Source organism: Gymnogyps californianus, chromosome 5 (genome assembly GCF_018139145.2).
Source record: "Gymnogyps californianus isolate 813 chromosome 5, ASM1813914v2, whole genome shotgun sequence".
Taxonomy (NCBI): Eukaryota; Metazoa; Chordata; class Aves; order Accipitriformes; family Cathartidae; genus Gymnogyps; species Gymnogyps californianus.
Window position 1 is genome coordinate 12,104,660 of NC_059475.1, and position 26,603 is coordinate 12,131,262.

A 26,603-nucleotide genomic window follows, 5' to 3' on the forward strand; every position below is an offset into this window, starting at 1 on the left:
TAAGCAGGAACAGTTTATTGTGACACTGGCAGCTTTACCTTTCTCAAGTAATACGGAGTTCTCTGAATTTTTTTTTTTACCTGCCAATTTAAATATTTCATCTACATCCACATCATTACTTTATAAAATTTCTTTAATATCTGCATCTTTTCACCTGATTTAACACAAAAACAAAAGCAAAAGAACAAACTCTTGGAAACATAAGGAGTTGCATCATGGCAAATGTTTTCTTTAATAGAAAGTAAGAAAAACCTCCCTACTGACCTTTATTCAGAATGAGGAAAAAGATAAATATCCACAGCTCTTTGTTCCATTTGGTAGGATTTTAAGATCCATCTATGCATGTGTAAGCACAGAACACACAGTTTTAGCCACACTGGAACCACCTAAACAGAGATTTTATGTTCCATAGTTTTTACGTGCATTCCATCCTTGGTGTGCTGATTATAGTACAGAGATTCTGTTCTTCATCTACAGCAGTTTCAATTTAAGAATACACCATAAGCCAACTTAGAGAAACATCCATTAGTTGCTAATAGAAAGAATCACAGGAAGGTCTCACAACAGTTTACTAAAACATTAAGGTTTTTTTTAAATCACAGTTTTCAAATATAAAAATTGGATTTTGCCTATAACTGAAATATATTTACATGAACATTTTAAAAAGATGGTCTGTAATTTAGATCTAATCACTGTCATCTGAACCACCTTCAGATCCCTCATCGTTGGATCCTTCTGGTTCAGATTCGTTACCAGATGCTCTGCCAGAACCCTCATTGTCAGAACCTCTCTCAGAATCTCTGTCTGAGTCAGCACTGCGAGAAGCTGGGCGAGATTCATTTTCTGAACCACCAGAACGACTTCTCCCCGACTGTACAGACTCGTTGTCTGACTGGTCTGAATCTGATCGCCTCCTTTTTCTAGCCGACCTGTCGCTGTCAGAATCTTCCTCAGACGGGTGAACACTGGACCTCCTCGGACTACCTGCCTCACTACCAGATTTGTTTCTGTTATCAGAATCACTATCAGAAACAATGCGTTTACTGTGCTGCTGTTCCCCATCATCTGAATCACTGTTGCTATTCCTAGCATGTCTGTAGGGAAAAAAAAAACAAAAACAAGAACAACAGTATTAAAAGATGCTATCCTTAGCTTAAAAATAAAATGAGACACCAGGATTTGAGTAATACTAGCATTATCAGAATAAGAAGAATGAGTGGAATTAATTTGCAATGGAAAGTGATGTTGTGAGTACAATGAAAGGCTTCTCATTATCTTCGCATTATCTCATTATTATTAACACCGCAGTTTCTCTTGAAAGCATGCATCGAAACTTTAGTACATACAAAGTTAATTAAGGTTCTTACCCATCATCAGCAATTTTGAGTTTATCCTCGTCAGAAGAATCATCGCTTGATGAAATGATGGCTTTTGATTTGATCTTTCCTTTCATTGAAGGAGGCAGACGTTCTTGTTTGGGCTGTAAAGGGGAAAAACAAAAGGGTTGCTTGTTCATGTGGCTGGTTAAAGCATAGTGCCCAAACATAGAAACATATTCAGAAAACCAGATATGCTTTTAAAAAATTTTCCATTCGCTATCACTTAATTCTAGATGGCTTTGGAAATATCCTTTTCATCCTTGAAGCAGCAATAGCAACAGGGGAGGAGGATAAAAATAAGCTCAAAGGCAGTTTGCTACAAGAAGTTTTGTTGTAATTTTCAACATTAATAAATCTCTCTTCACTAGGGTAATGCTGAACTCTAAATGCATATTTAGAAATTGATGCAGTTACTCAGAATTTAACTTACAGCCTTCTTTTTCTCTGCTTTGGGTGGACGTCGTTTTTTAGGTCTTGGACCATTTTCATGTTCTTCATCATCACTCCCCTCATCTGCCTTCTGGGGTCTTAAAAGAGAAACATATTGCATATGATGAAAGCATATCATCACAAAAAAACTTAACACATGCAAAAATATCAGTCTCAAGAAATGTCCAGTTTATCAAGTGTTACTCATACTTCTTTTGCAGAGTGGCTGTTTAAGTCTTATAATGTGCACGTGTAAATAAAAATTAATCATATGACCTCTTGACTACAGTTCATTTTTTAAACTGTTATGAAAGACTGCATAAGAATATACTTAAAAGCTATACTATTTCCCAAGGAGGTCTAACATTAGAGTATCAGTTACCTCCTCCTCTTCTTCTTCTTCCTCTCACCCTCCTCTTCTTCCCCATCTTGTTCACTACCACTGCCCTTCCTCTTCTTTTTCTTTCTAGACATGGGCAGATCTTCATCACTGTCATCATTGACGAACTCATCAAATTCCCCTGCTCCTTTTTTGGAACGCTATAATAAATAAAAGCCCTATTATCCACCTTCCAGTTAAAAAGCTACCAGAAAACAATTCAACATTGAAAACATTTTCAGATAAAGTTTCTAAGATATGAAAATACAGATCTTGTGCCAGCTTTCTCATAATCTCTAGATTGATATCATTTAGAAACTGATTCCAAATTTGCACAAAATAAAATAATCTTCTTCTGTTATTTTAACAATTGAATAGAATGGATTTTGGTGATGCCACCATGCTTGGAACTTTTAAGTATTAGCTTTCAACTTTTACATTTGAGTATTAAACCTGTGCAATTTCACTCAGTGGAGCCTAGGAGCTTGAAATTAAAAACCTGTGCTACTGCAAGAGACCATATATCAAAAGGGAATATGAAGGAGATATAAAAAAAAAAAATTCCGTTCTACCCTGCCTCCACCGCCACCCCGTTTTTTCTCCTTTGATCCTTCTACTTCACCAGTGAACATCAGAATATTCTTCGTTTTCTCCACATATTGAGCTCTCTGTTCCAGAAGTTTCTTCTGTTCTTCTTTTTCTCTTAGGCGCTTCTCTTCCTGAAACAGAAAAAAATAACAATTACTATTGTATTTGCAGCATCGCGGTGATTATAATCACAGACGTATAAATTATTTGCTGAGAAGTAACTGGAAAAATGACTTTTGACAGTCTATGTCATAGCAGAAGGTCCACATGGCAAAAAAAAAAAGTTTTCTACAAGCCTATGCTAGAGTAGGCAAAAGTCCGAAAGAACTGTTGTACCAAGTGCTTCCTCATCCAGCCTGTCAGTACAGAAATTTGATGGCAGACCTTCTGGGGCACAAATTTTATTTCATTATAAAAATAAAAATCTATTTCTGAGACTATGGGGAAGAAAGAATGAGTATCACCTGTGAGCAATAACACAGTAATAATAGTAAGCTAGCGCTTACTATAACTAAGAAAAATAGCTACGAGACATTTTATCAGTAACACCAGGTACCACCACAGAGCAACAGGAGTATATATATTGTTGATATGTACACTTTTTAAAAATAAAAAATAAGTTTTTTGAAATATAGTACACAGACTATAACAGAATAAAACCTGTTCTTTAAGTAGTTTTTGGCGAAGCAGCTCCTTTTCTTGCTCTTGCTTCGCACGCAGCTCCCTCTCTTCTTCATCCTGCTTGCGTGCCCGAGCCACATGATACTGGGCTTGACTCAGTAAGTCAGAGCATTGCCTGTAACATGCAATGTTTTCAAGTAAAGGAAGTGGCAGACACATACTACAAGAAGGAACAGTTTTATAAACTGTTATCACACTATGTTCATATCACAGACAAAGAAAAAAAGCTACTTGAAATAGCACAATAGAAGAGTAGTACAGATTTTTGAGTAAACTAAAGCACTTTCTAGTAAGCTAATTTGTCTTGCAATACACAATTTCAGAACATATTGCTTCACACTTAAAATTTAGCCAATTCATATACAAAAAACCCCACATGAACATAAAAGGAATCATCCCAACTAATTTGGACAGCTTCAGAAGTATGGTTAATAAGAACTTGTATTTAATCACAACATACTAGCACACCTAATCGGAAAGGCAGGTAGAAATTCTATCTTAAAAAACCCAACTGTGTAAGAGTTAAGGTTGCATAATGTATTCTTCAAGTCTCATGAAACATTAAAGCAAGGCGCTTTCAATACCCTCTATCCTGGTTTCGGCTGGGATAGAGTTAACTCTCTTAGTAGCTGGTACAGTGCTGTGTTTTGGATTTAGTGTGAGTATACTGTTGATAACACACTGATGTTTTAGTTGTTGCTAAGTAGCGCTTATCCTAAGTTAAGGATTTTTCAGTTTCCCATGCTCTGCCAGCAAGCAGGTGTACAAGAAGCTGGGAGGGAGCAGAGCCAGGGCAGCTGAGCTGAACTAGCCAAAGGGGTATTCCATCCCATGGAACGTCATGCCCAGTATATAAACAGGGGGGGGAGTTGGCTGGGAGGCGTGGATCGCTGCTCAGGCATCGGTCAGCGGGTGGTGAGCAATTGCATCGTGCATCATTGGTTTCTTATTTCTTTTTGTTGTTGTTGTTGTATTCTTTTTCATTACAATTATTATTATTCTTAGTTAGTAGTGTATTTTTATTTTTACTTTAGTTATTAAACTGTTCTTATCTCAACCCATGAGTTTTACTTTTTTTTCCCCTTTCCTCCTCCCCACCCCACTGGGAGGGGGAGGGGCTGTGTGGTGCTTAGTTGCTGGCTGGGGTTAAACCACGACACCTCCTTAGCTAATGTTACAATGACACATCTTTTAATATTAAGATTAAAATTTTCTTCTCTGTACAAAGTGCTTTAATGATACCCATTTAAGATGTACAGTACATGATGGCCAACAGATGTTATTTGTATATGGCTATGAAAATCTTAGAAGAATGTGCAAGAAATGAAACACAGGGCATACTGATTGAAAACCTAAGAAATAAGCTTACAAGGAAACTGATTTGAATAGGCTTGTGTACAAGCTCATTACCCTGAGCAAAAGTTAAAGCAGACTAGATACTGCAAAACAAAAGTTTATCGTGTTTCAATAAATGACCCATGCTATTCATTCATGACCTACCTCAAAAAATCTCCAGGAAAGCAAACCTGTTGTTACATTATTATGTTTAAAGTCAAAACAGTGAGAGCTAGAGATGTTTAAATACACGTCACTGCACACTCACTGATGGAAAATTTGCCATTAAAACAACTAAAGTTTTGCAGGCTCCAGCTAATGGCAGATACCACATGTTGAGAGTTTTAGACTACACAAAAACATTAGAAAGCAAAGACAGGAAAAGAATGAAACAGTAATAGGGAGTAACCCCGCACTTGTATTTCTACTGTTCTAGGAAATTGTCAGTTGAAATTTTGGAATCCAGTTTTAGTATGAAAGAACAAGACAAAAATATTCCACTTGGTATCTGAATGAAGGATTTGTTTGTGGCTTTGGTTTGGTTTTTGTTTTGTTTTTTTTTTTTTTTTTTACCTGGCTTCTGTAGCAGCAAGTGCCAAGTCAAATCTCATCTTATCACCTACTTTACTCAAGTAACTGAAGTACCTGGAGGAAAAAACAACAAACAAAACTAAGCAAATATGGCATTACTTACATATTTATTGTAATTTTGCCTTACAACAAAGCATTTACTCCTGAATTACAATCCTATAAAACTCAACAGATGAGGAAATCTCACCAGTTTTCTGTGTGCAGCGCCTTTTAATACAACAGTATAAAACTACATTCAGAGTTCTCCAAATTTAAAACATTCTAAAACCACTCTAGAGCAGAACAAAAACCCAGAAAAATTCTAAAGAGAGTTCTAAGATTTCATTTACTGGCTCCTAGGAATAAGTACATTGCTGACCCCAGTAGATTTATTCCTTATCTGTCACAGCCTAAGTGCTTGAAACCAGCATAAGGAAAGAAAACTTATTTTTTAAAAATCCTTCCAGAACAGCCTCCTTGAACCTAGTTGACAGGCCCTTGTGAACACAACAAACCTTCAAGTAGATGGGTAAGCTACGATGATCAGTGTTTTGAAAACAGTTTCTCCAATTCACTTAAAGGAAAATGACTTTCTAACTTTCAAGGTGGCCACAGTTTCTTCCCATATTCCAGAGGCATTCTAAATGAAGTGGTTTTGTGCCAGACTGAACTAAAAATTCTTGTGTATATGAAGAAAGTAATCCCTTGCTCAAGTTTTAGATTATGGAAAATATTTTCCAAAATGTGATAGACATCTGAATTTTTATCTAATGGGTAAAAATAAAGGCTTTCATGCAACTTTCTCAAGACAGTAACAAGCTTCTAACTGAATTTAAGTTAGACTTTGTGTTTGAATGTTTAGTTTGCATTATGTAAAGCACTAGAATTGTGAAATGCTTGCTTGTATGAAAGGCTTGCTTTAGTTGACAAAATTACTGAAAGGCAACATCTATCCTCGACATAACAGGAGAGTGAGGAATGCATAAAGCAAGCACCAGCTACACCACCAACACCTAGGAGCAGAATAAATGGTTGAAAGCTTTCTGTTCAAAGATGGTGATGATTGGATCAGATTAATCACACTGTTTTCTACCCAGAATTTTAAAAAAAAAAAAAAACGAGAGAGAGAGAGAGAGAGAGAACTAAAAGATCTCAAACTCACTTAAGAAACTACTTCTGTTCTTAAGCCATGAGAGTACTTAAGGCTTTACTTGCCAACAGGAGGGTGAAATTAGTTTTCAAGGACTACTAGTCATTAACTAGGCTCATATAACATAAATAGATTTGCTTTTGAGCCTTATAGGTTGTTTTGAAAGAAATAATCCAAAAAAAGTATTAAAATCATAGAATAATTTTCAACATTTTTTTTCAACTATGCTCTTCCAGGAAGAAGTGCATCGTGGTCATAGTAATACAAAACCCTTTGAGAAATACATATTGGCCACCTGGCCAAACAAAACTGGCTCTGGAGCAAAGTCTGAATACGTAGTTTTGTCAGGCCCAATCTTTGTTTTCTATTAGGAACTGTAGAATCACATACAGTGCTTATAGGAGATGATTGCTCTAACCAGATTTGTGACCTATACTGCAAATTTACTGTAAGGGAACAACAAAATAGATTATAATGATTAAAAATAAATCATCTTTACCTGTGGGCTAACTCCAGTTCCTTCACAGCGTTAAGCACCTCCTTTAGATTGCTTTTTTCATCTTTCAGGACAGAGGTAGCTAGTCGTTGTAGCACTAAAGCCACATTAAACATAAGGACTGTATCACTTGGCGCTACGTGCCTGGCCTGTAAATAAAAAGCATGTTTTTAAGATATGCTACAACGTGATACAGAGGTATACTGAAGTGCCATACAGAGAATAAGCACCATTATTTCAATCCCAGACTACCGAATTTAAAGAGACACAAACATGCATCAACTTAGAGTAATTTTATTCTGTCATATATAATGTTTTATATTCATACCTTCAACAAAGTTTGTTTGCATTCCTGTAATTTGCCACATTTGAAGAGCGCCCGGGCCAAATATAACAATACTTCAGTATTTTGATGCTTATAGAACTTTCTGAGACAGTTTTCATACTGAAATGGGGGGGGGGAAAAAAAAATCAAATTAAGAAGTGACAATGGTTAGGTATTTTTGTTAGCTAAGTCCAGCAAATGTTTCTATTCCTAAAAAGCATTATTGCTAATATGCTTTTTGTTTTTTAAAGAAGTGTGTCATGCGACATGGATGCCTCCTTTTCACCAAATCAGAAAATTCTTTCTGCTATTCCATAGCAAGTACTTGATTTTTCTGGAAAATCGCAGCAGTCCAGGAGGCTCTGTAGGTCTTAAAATACAACAGAATACTTTGCAAGTACCATTTATTGTAACGAAGTCCAACAAACGTGACTCATTTTAAGAGCACTCAATTATTCTCTGCAGTATGGGGGGTTGGGGGGGAACCAACAACTATTTTCTTTATTCATACAAGATATTTTACAAATTGAAATATATTTAATGTAGTAATTCCACATATCTGATGCAATTAGTTTAAAAAAAATCCACACCTTTCAGATAACGTCAGATTTGTTCTGTCCACCTAGCTGAATAACATGGCATGCCAAGGGATATCTAGTTGTTCTAAAGTGTAAAAGATGACTTGTTACTACAGATTTTGTGGGCCTAGAATTAAAACTTCAAACAGTTATGAAACTTATCCTTTTTGGTAACAAGTGCCTTTTGTTTGGCACACTTTTCTCAAGGGATCATTACTCTTTCTAAACCTCAAAAATAGTAAGAAATACAAAGTAATTTTTATTTCCAGCTCAAATACAGAAACTGCCCTGAATTGTAATGCCTGAAGTCACTACTCTCGGATCACACTGTGTTGCGAGCACCCGATTTTCACTCACCTTTAGAGTCAAAGATTTTGTATTTAGCTTAAGTCTGCCTCGGATTTGTACGCTTTATGGTAGAGAATTCACTAGAATAACTGTTGTGGTTGCAGTAAGCTAGGCTATTAAATTCAATTTGTCTCCCTTTGAGTCCAACATCACGTATTTCAGATACAGGGCTTGTACAGACTGCATAGCACAACCCAGGGAACACTAAAACGCTTCAGTAAATACCTTTCTGCCAACAGCTTTACTTAAATATATTAGCAAATGAGTACAATATTTTTCTGACAGATCAAAAGGTGAAAATGATACCCATTTTCCCATTGTAATTCACTGCTTAAACAATTGCTAAAATTAGACTTTCGTTAGGCTTTTTGTCAATAAAAACAGATAAGGTGTTCAAAAGACAACAGACCCCATTCAAACACAACAGAATGAATGTGATGTGTTACCAAAGCTTTTTAACAGTAGTTCACTGGAGGACAGCAACTACTGAGGTCTTGATCAGATAAGAAAGGCCCAGTATCTCTTCCTTATAACCATCACAAAAAGCTTCAGGATAGCTCTGAATTAAGTATTTTTGAGTCGCAATGTGGACTCTATCTCAATGAAACAAGTTTGTTCTGAGCTTCTGTTCCGTTCAACATACTTTTTTTTTTTTAGCTTACTTGTATAATTTTGATCAACTAATTGAGTCAATTTAGTTAGAATAGGTTGACACTTGGAAGTTAGCTTGCTTGAGCAGGTTGAACTAGATGACCTCAACAGATTTCTTCCAACATGAACTACCCTGTGATGTTAATTGTAGTGAAAGAAATCATGGCAATCAGCTTTTCAGACAGCTCTGATTGTTATTTATGGAATCATTTGCAAGAACAAAAATAGGAAGTGTTGCTATTAAAAAAAAACCAGCAACAAATTGCATTTACTTACTTCAGTAACGTCTGAATGTAAATCACATACAGTAACTACACTGACTGAAACCTCTCTGACTAAAAATTAATTCCAAGACCAAAATTCTAACCCAATTATGTTTTAACTCTGCTACCAAAAAAACAAGTGTACAAGTTGGTAGGTGCTTTGTTACCCCTTACCCATATTTGGCAGTTTGTTTTTAAATCTAGACTTGACAGCCAACAGCATGCTAGAAATAGACCTATAACTTGTTAAAATATTAGTCAGAAACTTTTGCAGTTGCTATGACAGAAGAGAAACCTCCAGAAGTCATCTAACCCAACATATTATGTAGTTCAATTTAGAGATGTTACCATCTGCACAGCACTGATGTACTGTTTCTGTTCTACGTAGATATGTGCCAAATTCAGCCACACATCACTGATATCTGCTGTTGCCTCTCTCACTTGGGCAAAAACATCACGAGCTTCACGGAAATATCCTTTATGCGCCAAGACAGCTCCTAAGGGGAAAGTAATATGTACAGTGTAAGCTTCCAGGTTCATGTACTATGTACTCCTACCAAAGAAAACAAAATATTGCCTGAATAAAGTTCCCCATTAAAAACTAAGTGACATAGCTGCCATAGGAAAGCTATTCTTAGCATTCTGCTAGCATACTACTAGCATTCAGGCCCTGCAAAAACAATTCTATATTAAAGCATGAAACATAAGAATATCACCTCTGAAGGAAAACTAGTCTAATATTCACCTATGCCATTAGCAGCATACAAATTCTTTGGATCATTTCTGAGTACTTGCTTGTAGATCGCTAATGCACGGTCTTGATGACGCTTCTCCTGCAGAAAGAAGTATCCCAATTGATCGTTCATTTCTATAATGGGGTATTAAAAGATCTACCCAGAAGTTTTACGGACTATCAGATGCCAAACAGGCATCAAGAAAAGGCTCTGAGTAGCTAAGAGCATGCAAAAATTAAATAAATAAAACCACACACAGGGCAGACAGATGCCCATTACCTTTTCTCTGTCTCTTGTGGGTTGATGTAGAGTCTGCAACCAGACATTGCCAAGAGCCAGCATGGAGTAAGTATCATTTTGTGTGGAGGGCTGTTTCAATATTCTTTCAAATTTCTTCTGTCCTGGACCCCACTCTTGTTTAGCCAAATGAAGATTGCCAATCAGGGACCAAGCATCCGGATGGTCCTAAATAAAAATTCACTGGAAGTTGCAAAAGCATCCTTTTCCCTTGCAAGGTTACTTTTTCAAGTATAAAATGCTATTTTTCTTAAATAGAATTCCATATTTTAAAAAACCCAACAAACAAAACACACAGAGAGCAGATTACAGTAGTTTTCTCTTCTTCCCCTAGTTTATGTGAACAAACAAAATAGAAGTGCAACAAAAGGAAAATAAAATTTTAAGTTAAGTTAGTATTTCAAGTGTTTAAACACTTAAAGGGTTACAAACCTGATTTATCTGAAGTGCTTCTTTAAACCAATCAGAAGCCTCATAAAAATTTCCTTTATCCCGAGCCATAGCTCCCAAGCGCAAGTAGCCTAAAAATAAAAATAGGAAAGGGGGGGAAAAAAAAAAAAATAAAAAAAAAGTCAGGAAACAGGTTAAAGTAATCTCAAACAAAGAAAATACTTGCCATGCATGAATTTCAAAGGCAATCTTTTTCTTGATCTGCTAAGGACAGCAAACATTAAGACACCTTTCATATTCTATTCACAATGAGACACACCATGTGAAGAGGAATGTCCATCCACAATAGTGATACAGAAATTGCAGATTTCTAACAGCTAAAGTAACGTAAATGTTTTAATTGGTTTCATAAGTTAAAGACAACTGAGAAACCTCAAAGAAAGAAGGAACATCAGTTACACAATTCCCCTCCCTCCACTTTAAACACCTCTGCCGTCTCTGCAAGCTTTGGGAAGAGTATCAGTTAGCAGGTGACAATGGAAAACAAGCAGGGAAAAGGCTATAGATTAGGCTGGGGCATGCTGTGTGCTGCAGCTTGCTGAGCAAGGGCTACCACCTCGCCTTTGCGGCAAATATCACAGGTCAGCTACTTGGGGGCAGGAGGAAGAGCAGAGTGAGGAGAAAAAACAGGATGTGCCATAGAAGCTGTGCTAACGCTCTCAACAGCCCTTCTTCCCTGGAGTAAGGCCAAGATCCAAGATAAAGTGATTCTCCCAAAGGGTCTCTGTCTCCACCCACATAGGGAGAGATGCAGAGCCTGGGCATATCAAGTGGATGGCCTTGATTGCACCTGAGTGCTGAGGTGCTAAGGCTCTGGTGGGGGTAGGGAGCAAGTGAGCAAAGGCATGCAAGTCTAGACAAGCTAATTTTGCTAGATTTTTGGAGTACCATATGATTTACCAATAATTAGAAGGCTTAAAGCTGGAGATTGGACTATAAGGATGATGCAGGCCTTAAAAAAAAAAAAAAAAAAAGGTAGGGAAAATAGCAGGTAGGTAAGCAGGCCCCAAAACTACTATGAAAAGAAGTGAAGATAGATATAGGGAGACCAGAAGACACTGTAAACGGGAAGATTTTTGGTACTATAAGGAGGACTGTGGAACTAAAATACCAAATGTTTCTTACAATCAACGTAATTAGGATGTTCTCTTAAAATGTTTTTATACAGCTTTTCCGCTTCATGAAATTCACACATCGCCTCATATAGTCTGGCAAGGTTATAGGACGTTGTTACAGAGATAGCATTGTAATAATGCTCATCATGTTCAGCTTCTGCTTTTGCACGATCCAGTGATGCCAAAAAATATTTCTAAAGTATAAAAAGAAAAAAGGAATAAAGCACTCCAGAATATTCTTAAAGGAAAACTTCTGGGTGATCAAGAAACTCAATTCAAACTTTGAGTAATTACATACCTTCGCTTCTCCTAGGTTTCCCAGCCTGAAGTGCAGAGCACCCACATTATTCAAAATCTCTGGTGGGACATCAGCCTGTACCTTCTCTTGCAGAATGCGTGTGGCTGTACCATAGGCTGACAGTGCACCCTTTACAAAGAAAGAGAAAGTTTCATTACAAAATGAAAGAAATAAGGGAATGAGCTCTATGTGCTCTTATGAAAAGCACATACATAACTCACCAAGCATATACTAATAATACCTGTATATCAGTCTGTTCTAGAATTTGGGCTAGCTCAATCCATGCCTCTACATCATCAGGATATTGTTCTGTGACTTTCTTTAGATGTCCCTGAAAAACAGCAGAAAATAATTATGCCTCTTTGTGGACACACAAACTGTTTAAAAAATATAAATAAAATCAAAAGAAAGAGCGAAGGTATTAACCTTAACACTAGAAAGCTACACCATACAGCAAAAGAAAACATCCTGAACACCTGCACAATTTGGTTCCCAAAAAATTGCATTAGTTTCCTGCCTTCATTATTGTATTTTTCTGTAGAATGTAACAGCTGCTTGAAGTCTTAGAGAAGCAGAAACTATTACACCAACACGAGAAGCTAGAAAAGTGATGGCTAACATTTTTTGCATTTATTTACCCAACATTAGATTTAAAAACCCTTTCATTTAAAAACAAACAAACATACATAACATTGTCCTTCCAGATAAGCTAAGACAAGTGTTTTCTAGAAATCACTAGCTAACTTGCAATCTTCAGGAAATCAGTAGCTAACTTACCATCTTCAGAGATTTTTAACATATATGGGAAGAATTTTGCCCTTTTCATAGTACCAAATACAAATGTGAGGCTGGAGCTCCTCTAAATTCCTGGACTTGCTTTAGCCAGAGCCCAGTAGGAATCTCAGCTCTGTCCAGAAGTTGTGACTTTCCACAGTTAGGATGATCTCTCATGATAGCCAATATTAAATATTCTATACCTACAGCCAAGTAACCCTGATTTTTATGCAACTTAAGGTGCAGTCTGATTTCAAGTCTGATTTCCAAGTTCTACTCTTGTATGTAAAAGTATGATGCTGGCAGAAGCAAAACTCACCTTTGCAATATCCCGTTTCTCCTGGTCTTCTGAAGCCGCGTAAAGAGATCCAAGGATTTTCATAGTCTCATAATTGTTAGGATAGGCTTTCAAAACTTTTTCAAAGCATTGTGATGCATTCTCTTTGTCCCCTCGATAAATGTACATTTGGCCCAATCCAAAAAACGGAAGTACAAAAGAAGATGAGGCAAACTGAGTGGCCTGGTAATAATACTGGAAAGCTTGATCATAATCTTCCTAATTAAAAAGAAGTAAATAAAGAACAGGTAGTGTTTTCACAGGTAAGCTTTGTATGAACTTTCATAACACAGATTTTAAGTGTAATATCAAAGGGGGCTTTTAAAGACTGCCCTACCTGTACATGAAAAGACCTAGCCAGCTGGTAACAACTCTCTGCCTGCATTGCTTCAACTTCTGTATTATGGAAAGCATGAAGAGCCAAGTGTTGTACTTTACCATAGTCCTGAAAAAAAGGAAGTTAAATGAAATTTGAAAGCCTTCACTTTATTTATGGCCAAGTGATTTATTACTTAAACAAGGATAGCTGGAAAATACAAGAAAGCTTTAGCCATAGCACTGACTAAACTAATAACAACAGATTTAGTTTTAGTGGTTACTAAAGTGGTTTTAGTGGTTCAGTGTTTTCTCTACTTCATATTTTAAAGCTTGGAAGGGGAGGGGAAAAAAAAACCCAACAGCCTTCAGGACACAAAGGTGACCTTGACTTAAGAAATAAGTGTAACTTTTCTTGGCTTTCTTGAGAAAAGTTTATACAAAATTTAAGTCAAAAACTTTACACTTGTTCATCTAGATTAACAGTTCCATATTAGGCACCACTTAGCCTGATGAAATGAGATTGAATCTAACACTGGAATCCTTGCTGTTCAGAGGTTATCCAGTATTTAACTGTAAAATTCCATAGATCTCTTACCTTCTTGAAGAAGAAGTGATTAGCCAAGTGATTCAACACCATTGGATTACTGGGATCAATTGTGTAAGCTCTAGAGAGGAGTTGAACACCATTCTTGATGGAATCAGCCTAAATGAAACATTGACAGCTATCAGCAGCATCTCAATAGCTCTATCTTATTAACATCTTCAAAACTATTCTTCAGTCTAGGCTGCTGCAGGAACTCTGACAAAACCCTGCTGGGCTCACAGAAAAAAAAAGTAAATTCAGCTACTAGCTTTTCTCCCTGCAGCATACACATGGAAAATGGGAAATGAAGCCACCACACAGGGATGGAAAAAAGCAGAGCAGGACTTTCTAGGAAAAAAAACCAACCCCTTAGTCTTGGTGTCCTTTGACATTTCACACTCACACCCTGATAGCCTTCCTTCTACTGTTCAATGTCCCCAGTTCCCGCTTGGTTTAGGTTTCAACCTTTTATACAATTTGTTCAACAGCAAAATGAAAATATTCTCATGTTCAAATTCTAAACAAGAAGTTCAGATGTTGAATTAAGAGCTACTAGAACTTAAGTTCTAATTTAAAAAATGATAGAAGTTTGCTGTGTTTACATAGGGATATACTCTTTTCTAAAGAAACTTTACAGTTCAAAGGAAGTTTTCCATGGGTACAAATTTGACTTACCTACAAGTTCAAATCCATAACTGATAAAATAATTGCTATTTATTTGGGACACCCATGAAATCTGTATCATAAGCACGTCAATTTAAATCTGTATTTATTTCTGAACAGAAACACAAAAAATGGTATCTAGTAATCATGTAACATCTGTGCTTTGCAATTAGCAGAAAGCTATCTTATTGAACAGATTAGGTTTTATGAAGTTTAGACATAAGATTAAGTCCAATAGGCAGCTAAAAAACATAATTCCAGTTTGAAAAGGCACTGTCTTTCCAAACCGAGCATAACAATATACCTTGATTAGGAGATATTGAATCATTCTTGGTTTAATTTTCAAAGGCAAAGGTTTTATAATCACACTACGTATATGTCCGAGTTCTCTGATAATTTGAGAGAGATCCAATCCAATCAACCAAATCCAATAGATGGTTAGAGGTCTCAAAGCTCCTAAGCACTTTCATTAAAGAAAACCAGAGATAAGACAGACCTCAATAAGAACACAGTGTAATCTCAACCTTGATTTGACATCATAACATCTTCTAGGAGAGAGAAACATTAGAAATATCTAAGCACAGAAAAGATGTCAATTCGTAGTTTGCAGCTCAGAGAGAATCTTCTCCCCAGAGAAAGTGTTCTCCTCCCACCATGTCAACTCTTCAATGTTATACTAACTTTGCAGTGCAAGTTGTGAAAACAGTTTGAAGTAAAGCACAGATGATACATTTCTTACAAAGATCAAAAAACATATTGGAGTGGGTCAGCTTTTAATCACAGGTTTTTGAAGCTTGGTGAGTGGGCTTATCCCTTGACTTTAGTCAAAAGACCTTCAGGAAAAAAAAAGAAAGATATCAGGTTTCATTAGTTTCTCATCAAATTTTAATAAATAATTCCATGGGCTTTAGAATATTTTTGGTTGTCTCTGTAGTTTTAGGAAAGAAAACTCTCGTGCCCAGATTTTTTGGAATTCTTCATGGAAGTCTTAACAGGTTGTTTTTCCCATGACGTAGTAAACTAAGTAATTTTCAGACATTCTGTGCTAACAAAAGATCCTTCTAGTGAGCTACGTGTTCTATAGATTGAATAACACTGAATTTTAGCAACATACAATCATGTAACAATTTTTTTTTTTTTTTTAAACAGTTAAAGGTCCCCTGTGGCATGCAAGCCAAGGTAGCTTGAATACAACTTTAACACTTGTTTGAAAGCTTATGTTCCTTAAAACCCAGGACTAATCTCCTGGGAGTATGGCTTTTACCTTGACCTTCCTGTTAGCCTGATGCTCTTTCAAAAAAAAATCCTGATGCTCTGGAATACAGTTGCCATTGCAAGTGAGGTCTCCAAGTATTTGAGGACTTTCAGAGCATCCTGAGTACAAACTGATTTAGTTAACCTTCACAGAGTCACAAATGACTAAGTAAGGCTGGCTATTATACATATTATAACTATTGCTCATTAAAGTAAGATTTTGAAATCAGCACTTTTGGTTTTTTTAAGTGATTGGACAGGCACTCACAAATCTCACCACGGATTTTTACTATTTTAATTAAAACAGTTAACCTAGCACTGTTTTTCTGTACTTAACACCTCTATAAGCAACAGAGTTGAAGATTTTTAACAATAGAAGAAAGTTATTCAGGATGTGCTGCTCACATCACAAGTACATATCTATAACATCATTCAATAGTGACACAGACTTAAAATGATTTAACCACAAAAGTTATTACCCCTTTTAAAAAATGGAAAACCTTTCAAAGGATAAAAAGTTCGCTTTTTCAGATAAGAAGAAAGTAAACTGAGTATGGATTCTTGTTAAGTCAGACCCACCTCTTTATTATTGAGTTCCAGAACAGCCAGTCCAACCAAAGCCCCTACGCATTTTGAATTTAGCTCCAGAGCCCTGCTGAATGCTAAGCGAGCTTTTTCCAACTTGTTCAGTTTCACGAAGCAGTGGCCCATACCTAATCGAACCTCAGCTAGAGAACAAGATGATACCATTCAGAATCCCAAAATTTCAACTTTATGACTTTTTTTTTTTTTTTTTTTTTACATTCTGGACATCAATTAAAGTGAAAGCAGAATTTTTAATATTCCTTTAAAACCTGTAAAGCCATCTAACGATTTGCTGTTTTTAAAGGCAGCCTCCCACACTTGGCAGCAAAACTAACTTTAACAGATTAGTAAGACTTTATTTCTTCATACACCCCAGAACATTGGTCTGTATCTCCAAAAGACTCTGATACTAAACAAATAAAAAATTACTTTCATGGAAATGTATTAAAAAATAATAGAGAAAGGCATTAAAAAATTGCCAGATGAAAGGGCTGGAAATTTCTTAGGCAAGGTAAGTTCACCTGAGACTAGCAGGCCTTCAGAAAACACAGACGAATAAACAAGTTAGCTAGACATTCCTCCTCAAATGATCAACTGATTCACTGCTAACAAAATGCTGTTTATCATCCTCTGACTTCCATGATCATGTACAGATGAACTAATATCCAGAACTCACATCATATTGCCCTTTCAGGCTGCCCGTGAACTAAGAATACAGAGACATTTATCTACAGCAATTTCAAATCTGTGTCTGTGTGAAAAAGGGGAGGGAATGAAAGATGTTTGTTTAAAAGTAAGGCTTGCATTTCTAAATCCACTTTTGCAGCAATGATTCTTATGCTAAACCAGACTACAGAATACACATCAACTTTGTAATAAATTCTTTTTCAGATAGCTTATGGCAAAGTATACCACTTCTCTCAAGAGACTTTAGAGTATTTATGATTCTAATGCAAATACCCTGAACTAATATCTCTAAATCACATGCATCGCTTTTACAGCTGTTACTGATAGCTTTCCCAGATTTTTGCATTAAGAAAATCATACAACACCAGGAAAACTCACATAATGCACTATAGGTAGAATTTTACTTTTCATGTCTTACTTCATTATTAATGCTAAGACATAATTTTCTTAACCCTTATTCCAAGAGCTCACAGATAGGTTCTGCAACAGTCTTGAACAGTTGCCCTCCTCCCCATACAATTTTAACTTCTCTTACATGCAACTTCTCATTTTCTAATAGCTCTTTAAAAGGTAATAATTAGAAAAAATGAAAAGTATTTTCCTAAACACAATTTCTGTCTCTAATAATTAAGGAACACTTCAAGTCAACAAACACCTGAACTCCTCTATAATGAGAGCTGGGGTTCTTTTGACAGATATAGATCACAAAAAAGCCCTTAGGTATTTGAATTAAGAAGACTTGAGTTAGTCTGCAAGCACACCAAATACCTCCACTAGCAAATACTTTCTGTCTTACCAGGGCAACCTGGATTGGTACGCAATGCTTTCTTGTAGTAGGCAAGGGCTCCTCTATAATCTTTCTTGTTGAAAGAAATGCATGCTTTACCTGTTATAACATACCAGTTATGAATAAATCAGAAATATAAACAAAGCAATTATAAATCAGAAACTCTTAAGTATTATTTGGTAAACTTGGGCTGTGCTGATTTTCAAAAGTTACAGTTAAAAACTAACAGAAAATTCAGACAACTACAACTTCTATTATCTTTGATGATGTCAAGTATATGAAAAAAAAATCAAATATGGGAACACATTAAATTTACATTTTCATGATTTTCTGCAGAAACTTAATTCTTTCCTGGTCCAGAGGAAAGACACTTACTAAGACTAGATTAATTAGCGAACAAATTAAAATACAAGTGTTACAGCCCACTGATCCCTCACTACTGGTATCTTCACCTTCAACAGAGTACACAGCTTCATTGGCATCATCAGGGAAATATAAGTAGTTGGACTGGATGTATGCCCACAGGTCTCAGAAGATGCTAGCTAGCATTATACTTTTTCCTAGCTCTTCCACCTACGTATACTTCCCAAGTTTACAGTAATCTCTGTCATGTGTTTCTGGTCAAAAGTGCACACTTCTTTATCACATTCTTTCTCTCTACTCACGTATGCACCCTCTTCTTAAGCACATAATTCATTCCAAAACTCATCTGGATAGACCAGGTTTTTACACAAATACCCATAAACTCATACCGAGAAGGGCAGGAATATTATTTGGAGACTGGTTGAGCACAAAGTGGAACTGTGCATCAGCTTGGTCCATCTTATCACCTTCAAGCAGACAAAAGCAGGCTCTTCCCAACAAGTGATTCTAGATAAGGAAAAAAAAAATTTGCAATACATTTATCTTTGTAAAATATGAAGATTAGACTATGCGAAAGATTAACTGGCTATGCTACAATGCTTTCTACGATTATCTTACACCAGGATGAAAAATAAAACAAAAAGGGTCTTTATCATCCACTTCTAAAGTTCACATGTTATCAAGCAAGAGAGTAACAACCAATCCTTCCTTCCCAGCCCCCAAAAGTTGAATGACATAGTTCTATCAGGTGTCCCAAACTAGAGATAATTATTCCTGGTGGCATCGCACACATTTCAGATACTTGCAAGTTTTGCTTACGTGTACTACACTAACGGACTTTAAAGCCTGAGCAGTTTCTATCTTCCCTTTAGTGAAGATACTTGTTTTCTTTACAATCACTAAATAATTTACAAATACGGATTTTTAAACAGATTTTGTTTTTACCTGATCGTACATGATAATTTTGTCAGCCATAGTATACAACAAGGTAGCTTGTGTAATGAGCTCCTTCTTGTTATCTTTGTTCTTCTCCTTTCGAGCCTGCTGTACATAGTATGCTGCCAGAGTATCCAGACACGTCATCTGATCTTTTTCATGGTCTCTATAGTCCAAGTTACCATCTATGCGTGCAGCTTCCAACAGCTTCACAAAGTCTTCTGTTTTTCCTTGTTTGTAGTATTCCAGCTATAAAACATACAGTTTTAACAGACAATACTACCCCAGCAAGTAACATATCAAGTTGATGCTTTAGGTGTCACACAGATTCTTTTTCCAGAATGTAGGGAAAAAATCAGGCATTCTGATACTGCCAAATATTTTTCTGTCATCATCCCAGTTTAGTATTTTTACATTAAAACAAAGTCTTACAGCTATTTATAAGTGAAGAATCAACTGTTTTTCCTCTGAACTTCTTTGACTTTTTGCACATTTCACCATACTTTCCATAGTACAGATACTGCCCCCTCATTTTTTATGAAGTGCATAATCAAAGGCACAAACCAGGAAAACTATGGTCTAAGAAAAAAAAAACAACTTACAAAGCAGGCTTCAAGTAGCATTGTTTCATGAAAAAAGATAAAATTAAAATCTTAATATGCACTTGTCAAATCAGAAATATCTGGCCTAGAATCAGTGACTGAATAACCCCATTAAGTTCCTGTTCAGAATTCAGTTATCCCTGGTCATAAAAGTAAGGAAGTGGAAATTATTATTTGATTATCTGAATATTATATTTAAATATACAATTTGTATATATACTAACCGCTAAAGCAATCCATATGTGCAGTTGAGTGTGTTCCTGTTTCAGTATACTTATAACTTCATCACCCTCAGGTAACTGATCGAAGTCAAGCTCAATCACCTAGAACCAAACAATACAGATTTTCTTTTCACAAAGCATTAACAATGTTATCTATCATTAAGCTCAAAGGAAGCTGGACATTTCAGAGCACAAAACGTAAATAATTATTTGTGTTTAAACAAGGTTATGGACAAAGAAAGAAGTGATAATGTATTGTATTCTGTACAAGACAAAAGTGATGCCCTCTCACAAATATCAGAGAAAAGACAGCCCAATGTTTGGGATACTAGTCAGGGAGAATAAGCAGAGATGCTAATTCAACTTCTTTCACTATAGACTTCAGGCTCGGAATTTTTACAGTTCAGCTAATAACCAATTTGACTGCACACTGGAATTTCTAAAACTTTTCCTACAGGTAATACAAAGATCTAGGATACAGGCAAAATCTTCGAAGTAATCGGGTGTCAGAGAATCAATACCTAAGACTTATCTCAGAGCCCTGAAATTTCGTAAAGTCATCTTTATGCCCCAGAAAATTAAGAGACTATTGAAGTGGCAAACATTATAAAGAACAGACTAAATTTCTGAATATTAACAGCCATAGTCATCATGAGCAAATGACATCAACAACTTTTCATCATGCAAGCATTATTTTGCAAGTACTATTTTCCCATGTTGATCTACTCTTCTGATATGGAAAATGAGGAAAAAGGAACAGATACTCCCGAGGTGGGATGTTTGGGAACACAATTTAACTGCCTGTTAGTTCACTTGCTACTCAGTCATGCTGCCTTTAATATTAGTCATCTACGTTACAATTTAATTTTACAGCAAGGAAGAGGTGCAGTTGTTGTACCCAGGCTTGTCCCCTGATTACCAATGCAGAGACTCTTTCTCTGAAGACCGGATTAGAGCAATCCAGTTTATAAAGGCTTATAGTTTTGACTACGCAAAACTTGAGAGTACCAGCAAAAATATTTCTGCTACTACTGTTATTTTTAGTTCGAGTTTGTCTTGCACAGTGTCTCCTGTGCATAATGATGTTTTTAAATTTGGGCAACCCTCATCCACAAACTAAAATAGTTATTAATGAGAAATAGATATTACCAACACAGCAAATAAATACAGAAGTAAAAAAGGGCAGTAAAAAAAAAAAAGCATATTTTATAGCAATTCTTAGTGATTAATTCAGAACTTCAGGATCCAGATACTCCTAGCCATAACGTGAACAGCAGCACCAAGATCAACTATTCATGTTGACACCTCAGACAGAAATTTCTGTCACAGAGAAAAAAGCCCTCCAACATGTAACCTACAGAGAGCAAAGTACCTTTGTGAGACTTAAAAACTCAATAGCAGTTATATGGAAATTTGTTAGCGTATGGATACATATGTTCACAAAAACCATTCTTCAACCTATGAGCACTATGTTTCAATACCTTATTTAGCTACGGTATTAATTTAGTATCTGCTATGGAATGATTTAACTTCAAACTTTGTAATACCCTGTAAATTTCCAAATACTTCTCTTAAATCTTTTTAACCTTAGCTTGTGACAGTCTACCTTAAATAAAGTTAAATACATTTCTAAATCCACACTGAAATAACTTTACAGAGTGGACCAACTGCCCCACCTGTGTCTATATGCTGATTTAGGAACATGCATGCTGTTTACAAATCAGTGCAGTCAGAAAAATCAGCGCCTAACGAACTAAGGAGAGAATTCAGCTGGACAAGGCCACCGTACAGAAGCACAAACTAAAGATTAGATATTGTTCCCAGCAGGGTCTTCACTCCTGAGGGTTGCATATGCTTGAAGCATATATTGTGGAAGAGGCTGCCCCTTCTTCACAGACGTGGTACCGAAGGACCCCTGACAGGCTGCGTGACTGTCCCCAGCGGCTCTCCTTCACCAGCAAGCCACTAGGCAAGGACAGGGAGGTTACGGCTAGCAGAGGGCAGACACCGTTCGCCGAGGGGCACCGGCGAAGGCAGGTTTGGGTTTCTTTCCGCAAAGTGATACGCCTGTGACCCCAGCAACTTATTCCGCTCAAGGAAGGGAGCGACACTCCCCCTCGAGCCTGGGACAAAACTACGAGAGCAAGGGACAAACGCCCGCGCCCCGGCACGCACCATACAGCGTACCCTTTCCTTCCCCCCCCCAGGACCAGGCCGCGCCGCCGCCTCCCAGCCCCCGACTCGCCTCATCGGTGTCCCGGAGAGGGATCTCAATAGACCCCCGCGACATGATGGCGACACCGCTGTCCGCCGAGCCGCGAGCACACAACGACCGCCGCGCGCGCACTTCCCCTCACAAACACCGACTGACCCGGACGTGCTCGGGCAAAGTGCGGGGGAGGCGGGCTGGCTCCGCCCCCGAGGCGCAACGAGCCAATCCCAGCGACGCACGAGCCTCGAGGCGCCCGTGCGTGAGAAGGAAGGAGGGCTTCGAGGCAGTGCGCGCGCGGCCGTGTTGCTGCGGCAACGGCGGCCTCGCGGGCGCCCCTCAGCGAGCGGCGAGGCACCAGCGGGCCGGGCCGGGGCACCGGGGCCGGGAGGGCGGCGGGAGCCGCCAGCCCTGTCCCCACCTCAGGCTGGAGCACTTCGCGTTGCGCTGTGTGACCTCTTGTAGGGCTGTTCGCAGCGGTCTTCCGTGTGGTGGCCTTTTAAAACGTGAGCAGTCTGCTCAGGACAGAGTGAGGGCTTACTGGGGACTTGCAGACAGGTATTAGTCCCGCTAATTTATACATATATATCACATACTTACCTATAGAAATATATATATAAAATACCAAGAGATAATGCTGTGTAATTATACACGCACACACTGATAAATTGAATAGATTTGCACCTGGTTGCTCTCTGGTCTTGAGACCACGACTCCCTCAGGCTATGCCTCTTCTCATGTCATTTTAAAATCGTTTAAGATTTCCAACCAAATGCCTTAAAATGTGTGGATTTTCCCTATCTTTGTGGAAAAAGAAATAATGTGTAAATCCAAATACATATTATCCGACTAGCTTAGGTGGTATAATATTGTTAATACATATTTACAGTTTTTTAGCCACAGCTTGGCCGACTATTTTCAAATTAAGTGTTTCTAATTACAAATCTGATAAAATTCTGAATCCTGAACCTAGGCCCTGATCCTGGAACTTGTTTTGTGTGAGGCGTTCAGCCACATGGAGGTGCACAAGTAAAGAAGAAACTACAAAATTGGGATCCTAAATTGTTTTTTTCCAACTATGATGGCAGATGCACTGATGAGTTTGGATAAAACACAGCATGCATAGTAACATATGACCAATCTTAGTTATTTTTGCAGCTGTACCAAGGAAAAAAAGGGGTAGTAAGACTAAATGATCCTCTGGCACATTTCTACTAAGAAGATTTAAAAAAAAAATTAAATCTGTGATATATTACTTACACAGCCTATTAAACCCTAAAACAAACTTAGTTTTGTCCTATAGCTAACCATCCACAGAATACAGAATTTTGACTGAACTTTATAGTCATAACTATAAAGCATTAAATTACTAAATTTGATTTTAAAAACTATGAATTATTATAATAGCATATATTATAGTAGCAATGACTGGCTTACTTGCAGTGTCACCTGTTCTCTGAAGCTGAAGCAAGTAGTATTTCTAATTACTTAACATTTTGAATCTCAACTTTTGATTTTTATTTATGCACTAATTATTCTGAACTGAGTTACCTGGTCCAATGAAGTGTAACTAGTATTTTTCCTACTCGTATAGGTCTTTGAGTAGGTACATGCCGTAAATACCTTTTGTAGAGAAACTTTTGCATGTGGCAGGAAAGTGGAGTGACATTGAAATTAATAGGAGTGAGAGAGTGTGCTTTTTTTCATTAAAAACATGCCAAAACCAACGTTATGCAGAGCAAGATGCTAATTAATAGAGTTCCTAAGCCAACTTTTCTGATTTATGGGCTGATTTTTCAGAAATAAACTACTTTTTAGATATTTTAATTAATGTTGAAGCAATTTGGACTGAAAAGGCAGTCTGTTCCTGAGGTGTTTGTCCACCAGTTAGTGTCTGTAGTAAACTAGCTTTCCTCACGGAACAAAAACTAGTTTAAATGAAAGATTTTATAGGGTCAGTAGTAAACCGAAGTTAAAGAGGGAAAAGCTTCCTGGTATAAACCTACTAGAAACATTTTAAATTGTTTAAAATTTTATTACTGTACTATGCAAACTATTGACTTTTATATTGTTTGAAGCAGGAAGACTCCTTTTTTTCCATATACACTGATAACAATCACTATTGGGTATGCAGAACCTCTTTAATGTATGAAATATTGTTCGAGTGAAAAAAGTTGTTTTGTTTTTTTTTTTACTTTCTGAGTGCTTAGGAACATTTCAAGAAAAGACACTTGTTTTATCTTACTGTCTTGTTTTTATTTCATTAGAATTTATTCTTATGAAAATTTAAATTACTACTTTTAAACTTGGATTGTTATCAATATCAGTATTTCTGATATAAACAGAAAGCAATCTATAGCAAATTGAACTTCCACTTGTGATATGTTATATACAGTGAAAAATAATATTTAAAAACTTTATTACCACATATAATTATAAGCCTTTTTCAGGAATGAAAATTGAGCTCAACTAAGCTACTTTAATAACATAATAAAAAAGGCCTCTACTTACCTGACCACTACTCTTTGCAAGCAAATTACCATTTATGTTTGAGGTGTGTATGCTTAAATAAATAAGCCTCCATTTAGAACAGTTGGGTGCTCAGAGCAGGGTATTTTCGTAGCAAAATTTTACTTTTGATTGTTAAAATAAAAACCCTTTTTTCTTCAGAGTTTTTTTAAGAGTAAAGATAGGTATGGTTTTAGAAATCTTCAGAGTGCAAATTAATTCCATTCTAACAGTGTGAATCATCATTCCAGTAGTCACTTGTTCATCTTCCCATTCTGAGCTGTGAAAAAAAGAGATCCTACATTGGTGGTTTGAAGAGCTCAGTGTTGTGCATCAGGGAGCAGTGAGGGCTGCTGCTCCCTCAGGAAGGGAACCCAGGAGCTGAGCACATAGAGCCAGCAGGGCAGGGGCTTTGTCAGCTGAGACCCACCCAAGAGTACCTGAGCAGGGCAGACATTACACAAGTCCCCAGTGATGAGGCAGGTCTGACATCAAGCTGGAAGTGCCAGTCAGTGAGGCAGGGTCTAACGCAGCCTAGTGATTGCCAGGAAGGTCCCTACTGACAAGACAAGTCCAAGGTCAAGGTAGAGATCAGTCCTTAGACAAATGTCAAGACTAGGAGGGTATCTATAGCTAGGTAGGGACCAATACTTTTATAGTGTAACTCAGGCCAGGACTGTGGGTCCTGGGCTGAGCTTAAATGGGGCTCCTGGGCTGTAGGCAGGGGTGTGGCAGGATGCGCCAGGTGGGGCTGTTCAGGGCCATTAAAGCTTATTAATGCACTCAAGGCCCTGATATGGTATGTGTGTCTTGAAGAGGTAGTAAGCAGGTTTAGTAAAATGCTGAGTTGGTTGGTTGGGAAAGTGCTAAAAATGGAATGGATAGGTATATAAATAATTTTATTAGATACTTCAATATTGTGCTAGTTACACAGGCTATTGAATTAGCTGTGCATCTCAAACTTGCTACAGTAAGGAGTCAGGAATTTCTATCCTCCTGATAAGGGAATGCTGAAGCAGGCTCTATTAAATGTAATTTGTGTAATGTTATAGGTATTCTTTTCCTACAAAACTAGCTCTTTTTCTTTTAATGAAGCAATGTGAAATGTAACAAGACAGAGCTGTAAGAATGAATGGTCTTTACTGCTTTATGTTAATGTTTTACTTGAAGGTGTAGTATTTTTACAGACCAGGAAACATTTTGTATAGCTACTAAAAACTGTATTATTTTATGCTGCTAGGATTAGTAACTTTTTTTTTTGTTGTTCACACTTCTTCACATGATTGTATTTGCCTTATTTATCTGATAAATGAAACTATGTCCTGCTGAGTTAGATAGCTACCTAAATCTAAAGAATTGTTTTGTAAGCACAAACTTTAAGGGGTGTGTCTGGTAGCTTGTGTTTTGCAAGCAAGTTGTGTATTTGAAGATGGAGAGAGAATGCTTTTGTATTTAAGGTACAAAACCGTGAGACGCTTACACTTCATGCTTAACTGTACTACTGACTTTTTTCTAATCCTTATTTGTCAATTAACTGGTTGCTAGCCTTTATTAGCACCCTCATTTCTATTAACCATATGCTTATTTGAATTCCTAGCGTCAGAAACACCAACAGCAAAGTAACTTGAATTTTAATTTGTAACATCAGTACCTAGCATTTAAAAACTTATCTTGTGCCCTGCAGACCTGAAAGGTGCGAGTAACTTCACA

General features: G+C 37.1%; 1 protein-coding gene across 2 annotated transcripts; it reads right to left on the reverse strand.

Annotated features, from left to right (window-relative positions):
- CTR9 (CTR9 homolog, Paf1/RNA polymerase II complex component) lies at positions 1 to 22,480 on the reverse strand. Of its 2 annotated transcripts, XM_050897858.1 has the most exons (25): positions 22,422 to 22,480; positions 20,180 to 20,278; positions 19,363 to 19,602; positions 18,807 to 18,924; positions 18,064 to 18,153; positions 16,575 to 16,723; positions 14,091 to 14,198; positions 13,515 to 13,622; positions 13,160 to 13,396; positions 12,308 to 12,397; positions 12,067 to 12,195; positions 11,779 to 11,962; positions 10,636 to 10,724; positions 10,186 to 10,371; positions 9,918 to 10,005; positions 9,521 to 9,669; positions 7,336 to 7,452; positions 7,011 to 7,156; positions 5,365 to 5,436; positions 3,436 to 3,571; positions 2,760 to 2,906; positions 2,191 to 2,348; positions 1,810 to 1,906; positions 1,368 to 1,480; positions 1 to 1,094 (listed from the first exon to the last, which is right to left on the reverse strand). In XM_050897858.1, the coding sequence occupies exons 1-25, from the start codon at positions 22,464 to 22,466 to the stop codon at positions 686 to 688; spliced, it is 3,504 nt and encodes a 1,167-aa protein (XP_050753815.1). In that variant the 5' UTR covers positions 22,467 to 22,480; the 3' UTR covers positions 1 to 685. The 2 variants fall into 2 exon arrangements, with proteins under 2 accessions (XP_050753815.1, XP_050753816.1); XM_050897859.1 differs by lacking the exon at positions 5,365 to 5,436.
- Between the last annotated feature and the right edge of the window lie 4,123 nt (positions 22,481 to 26,603).

Coding starts and splice junctions, on each gene's coding strand:
- CTR9 (XM_050897858.1), bottom strand. CDS start 22,466: ATGTCGCGGGGGTCTATTGAGATCCCTCTCCGGGACACCGATGAG. Junction 18,925..19,362: donor AAATTATCATGTACGATCAG/GTAAAAACAAAA, acceptor TTCCTTATCTAG/AATCACTTGTTGGGAAGAGC. Junction 10,725..11,778: donor ACATCCTAATTACGTTGATT/GTAAGAAACATT, acceptor TTTTATTTTTAG/GCTACTTGCGCTTGGGAGCT.